The sequence below is a fragment of the Pleuronectes platessa genome, chromosome 4 (genome assembly GCF_947347685.1).
Source record: "Pleuronectes platessa chromosome 4, fPlePla1.1, whole genome shotgun sequence".
Taxonomy (NCBI): domain Eukaryota; kingdom Metazoa; phylum Chordata; class Actinopteri; order Pleuronectiformes; family Pleuronectidae; genus Pleuronectes; species Pleuronectes platessa.
This window is the reverse complement of record NC_070629.1, coordinates 21,265,826-21,270,241: the sequence shown is the minus strand read 5'-3', so window position 1 is coordinate 21,270,241 and position 4,416 is coordinate 21,265,826. Positions and strand designations below refer to the sequence as shown.

Here is a 4,416-nt window from a genome sequence, read left to right as displayed (position 1 = left end):
GCTGGGGCTTTCTCCTGCGAGGGCTGGATGCATCGTGTTGAAAATGAGGACAGGGCTATTGGCAGAGAAAATTAGCTCCTGGTTCTGTTGAAGAGTCAACCCTTTTTGCAAATGGGCAGAAAATACACAAATACTGTCAATATCTTTTTTTTTTTTTAAATCAGTTTTTAAAAAACCCCAAAGAAAAACACTATTCCTCAAACTAAAAGGAGCCCTCTCGTTTTTTCCCTGCAGATTCGGAACTAGCGCTGATGTACAACGACTCGTCCGTGTTGGAGAACCACCACCTAGCAGTTGGTTTCAAGCTCCTACAAGATGAGAACTGTGACATCTTCCAAAACCTGACCAAAAAACAAAGACAATCACTGAGAAAGATGGTCATTGACATCGTAAGTTAAACGACGCCTCCTCTGTGAGGTTCCTAGGGAAGGGAACTAGTGATACTGTAGAGTGGAACTTTAAAGACTCTACATTTAAAGCTTTTTAAAATACCATATGTCTTACATCTTGTGTTTGTGACGCTAATGTCGTATTTCTTGGTGTCCGAAGGTTCTAGCAACAGACATGTCGAAGCACATGAATCTACTGGCCGATCTGAAAACGATGGTGGAAACTAAGAAGGTGACCAGCTCGGGTGTTTTGCTGCTGGACAACTACTCTGACAGGATACAGGTCAGAATACAGCTGCTGGAAGAAATCTGCACCCAGTTCCATATCACTGTGTTCTTGATTCTGTTTCATTTTTTTGTATACAAAAGTTTGCACTTGGTAATCTGCAGAAACTTACAGCAAAATCCTTATGGTGCTGAAAGTATCTAGTGACACTCACTTCTTGCAGAAGTTTAGCTTGATATTTTTCACTTGAGGTGGGTCACTTAAGCCCGTCGCTGCTGCTACCCGTCAGACATCTAAGTGGCCGCATAAACATGCTGATCGTCGAGGCGGAGACCCCCGGGACACCTCTAAACGTTGACTCAACATTGTGGAAGGATGCTGCTGCTGCTCCAGCTCCCACTGCTCCCACTGCGGGGCTGTGCTGGGGAGCTGGGGAGCTGGGGCTCTTGCAGCCAAGTTTCAGCCCACTTGGGTGAAGACCCAACCAGAGCCCGTCGAGACCCGTTGAGCGATTACTGCAATTTTGGAATGGTCACATCTGCCGGGTCATCTACTTGACTTTTTTACATCACAAAATCCTGTAATCACTGAATATGTTGGTCTCTCGATTGGAGAGTAAAAACTGAAAACCTGTCGGGTTCTCATTGGTTAGTTTTTCTCTCAGTCGGGTTCGAGCAGATAATTGCGTCCAGGGCCACCCTCTCATGTTAATTATGCTTCGGGCGAGCCCTTGTGCTTCAGCGTACCTTACATAACGGAACATGTGGCATCCCTTGGTTCTGTGTTTGACACCTTGCTGCTTGTCTTACTCAGGTTCTCCAGAACATGGTGCACTGTGCGGACCTGAGCAACCCCACCAAGCCCCTGCAGCTGTACCGGCAGTGGACGGACCGCATCATGGAGGAGTTCTTCTGCCAGGGTGATCGGGAGAGGGAGCGGGGCATGGACATCAGCCCTATGTGTGACAAACACAATGCCTCAGTAGAAAAGAGCCAGGTAGTGAACACGGACACAACGATATGCTGTTCATGCTTATGCCATCTGCACTAGGACAAGCACTGAATGATCTATTTTGTTTCTTGTAGGTTGGTTTCATAGACTATATCGTTCACCCTTTGTGGGAGACGTGGGCTGACCTGGTTCACCCGGATGCCCAGGACATCCTGGACACGTTGGAAGACAACAGGGAGTGGTACCAAAGCACCATCCCCCAGAGTCCGTCTCCTCAACTGGACGACCCTGAGGATGGCAGTCGACCCCCAGGAGGGGACAAGTTCCAGTTTGAGCTCACCCTGGAGGAGGACGGGGAGTCGGACACTGAGAAAGACAGTGGCAGCCAGCCAGAGGAGGAGGAGGACGAGGAGGAAGAGGAAGAGGAGGAGGAAGAAGAAGAGGATGAGGAGGAGGATGACAACAGCTGTACTGACTCTAAAACACTCTGCACGCAGGACTCTGAATCCACTGAGATTCCATTGGATGAACAGGTGGGGGAGGAGGAGGAGGAGGAGGAGTTGGCGGAAGGGGAGAAAACACCTTGCTCGCAATCGTGCGTGGCGGAGGAAAAGGTAGCAGAGGTGGAAGAGAATGAGGAGGACAAGGAGAAATCCCCCGACACATAGCAGTTTATAGACAGCACCTGATTAACTGTTCTTCTTAGTAATTACAGATGATTATTTATAGAATATTTTTTGGGTTGTGTGAAGTCTGTCTGTGTTTTTTATACATCTATGTTTATGGTTCCAAAGCGTTCGCTGCTCTCCACCTTGGCCACTCCTCCGTCAGCTTTGTTCAGACACGCCCACCGGTACTTCTTCAAGTTTTTTTGCACTCAGGAAAACACCTTTCCATTCCCATTCGTACTGAAGAGGTGTGTCTGTATTTCAATTCTATCCCCCCCCCCCCCTTTACAATCTTTGCATTTAGCACACGGATGAACAGTTCAGACACATGACATCACATCTTCCTTCCCTCCGCTTCGTCTCAGCCTTGCCTGAAAGTTTTGCAGTGTTTTTTATCAAGTGCCCATACTCCACACGGACGTTACCGGTGTGTTCAAGGAGAATCTCCCTCTCCATTAGGTCATTTCCTCCACGCTACAAGTTAGGAGGCGCTCTCCTGGCGTTCCTGCTGAAAGGCGCCGCGGAGACGAAAGCTGCAGCACACTGGGGGAGCTTTTCAAGACACATCTCTGATGTGGTTGTCTTCCTTGAAATCCTGACTGACACAAAGCTCAAATCTAAACAGCCATCGACGCTGTCCTAGACCTCTTTCATTTTTTTATTGTACTGTATGTGAGAGTCAGATATTTTCTAGAATTTACTTTCGCAAGTCCTTGGTTTTTTCTTTTGTTAGCGAGGAACTTTATTTCCGGGGAGAAATACAAAAAGCACCTTCTTTTTAGACGCTTGATTAGTGCTCCGAGTATACAGAAATAGTATCATAATAATAGAAAAAAAATTACTGGGTGATTTTATACCAATGCTATCAAAGCCTTTTATTCTCCTTTCTTTAATTTTCCTCGCACATTTTATTTGACGTGCGCGTCACCAACAGCCTCACACCCGCTCGTCTTCAGCCTCCTCTTTTTTTCTTTAATCTCCCTAATTTAGATTTTGATTTTACATTTAATTTTTCCATCACAACATTAAACTCAATGGCTGTCTTTGTTTTCGAAAAGACAATCAGCCTCATTGCGTGGTCGTCACACGAGATTCTCCTCTACGTAGATACTCTAATGCACTGATATATTCATATATCACCACTTTCATTCTTTTTATACGTTTAAACACGCCAAAACACTCACTCATGCATTCTTGAGCAATGCTGTCTTACAACTCGGCCAAGTGTCTGCAAGTAACTATTATTTATTGCTATATTTTTCTATTTGTCGAATTGTTTGTTTTTTTGCAATATAAAGTTGGTACAGTAAATATCTCACTGTAGCATAAACCAGTACAGGCTTACCAGTTAAAATACCCAAATATAGGTTTCTTTCTCACTTGTACATAAATTATAGAAAATCAACAAAAGGATAAAAAACGAAAAGAAAAAAAAAAGACTAGAAAATCTGCACATTGCTTTTTTTTTATTATGAGTGCTTCTTTTTATTTTGTGTCATTTCAAAACTTTTTATTTAAACTTTCATTTTGTGCCAAGATTTTTTTCTCTCTTTTTTTTTTTCATCCTCACCCGATGCCCTTACCTGTAATAAAAAAAAAGATTTCTGGTTTTATCGCTGTTTACAAACATATATTTATTGTGCTGTATATACTATATAATTATTAATGTTATTACTATCATAATGCCGTTTGTTGTAAATGGTTGATTCTTATCATCCCTTTTGGTGATGGTGTGGCTGTATTTACGTACCTCTTGTTGAGAGAATGTTTATTACACATGAGATTCAGCGTAAAAAAGAAAAGATCCATCGACATGTTGCTCATCTGAGAACTAGCTCAGTGAAGAGAGGGGGAAAGCCAAATTGTTTTTTTTTTTAAAGAAGCTGTTCCTTGGCCCATGGGCTGTGCCTTAAATTCAACACATGTTATTTACTTAAGCTTTTGATTTATTTTTATTTTCTAGTTCTCTCTTTTTGCTGCATTAGTGAATCTCCTGGCTTGGGTTGGCCTGATCTCCTGTTGTGTGTGTGTGTGTGTGTGTGTGTGTTTGCAGCCAAACACAATTTTGCATCAAAAAGTGTGGCACTGGGTGGGAAAAATACGTCGTCAGTGCAGAGATCCAGGTCAACTGCAAGTCAGAGATTTACTACTTGAGTGACGTGTGGCCGATAGCTGGATGTGG

The 4,416-nt window shown here is 43.6% G+C and overlaps 1 protein-coding gene across 3 annotated transcripts in view; it reads left to right on the top strand.

The window, feature by feature from the left end:
- The window catches only part of pde4d (phosphodiesterase 4D, cAMP-specific), a 96,577-nt gene extending 92,470 nt beyond the window's left edge, over nucleotides 1–4,107 (top strand). For all 3 annotated transcript variants that reach the window (XM_053420257.1, XM_053420258.1, XM_053420259.1), the window contains exons 12-15: nucleotides 235–389; nucleotides 550–672; nucleotides 1,429–1,611; nucleotides 1,701–4,107. In XM_053420257.1, the coding sequence (XP_053276232.1) occupies nucleotides 235–389; nucleotides 550–672; nucleotides 1,429–1,611; nucleotides 1,701–2,234 (995 nt within the window). In that variant the 3' untranslated portion in view covers nucleotides 2,235–4,107. The remainder of the gene's footprint in view (nucleotides 1–234; nucleotides 390–549; nucleotides 673–1,428; nucleotides 1,612–1,700) is intronic.
- Nucleotides 4,108–4,416: the final 309 nt, after the last annotated feature.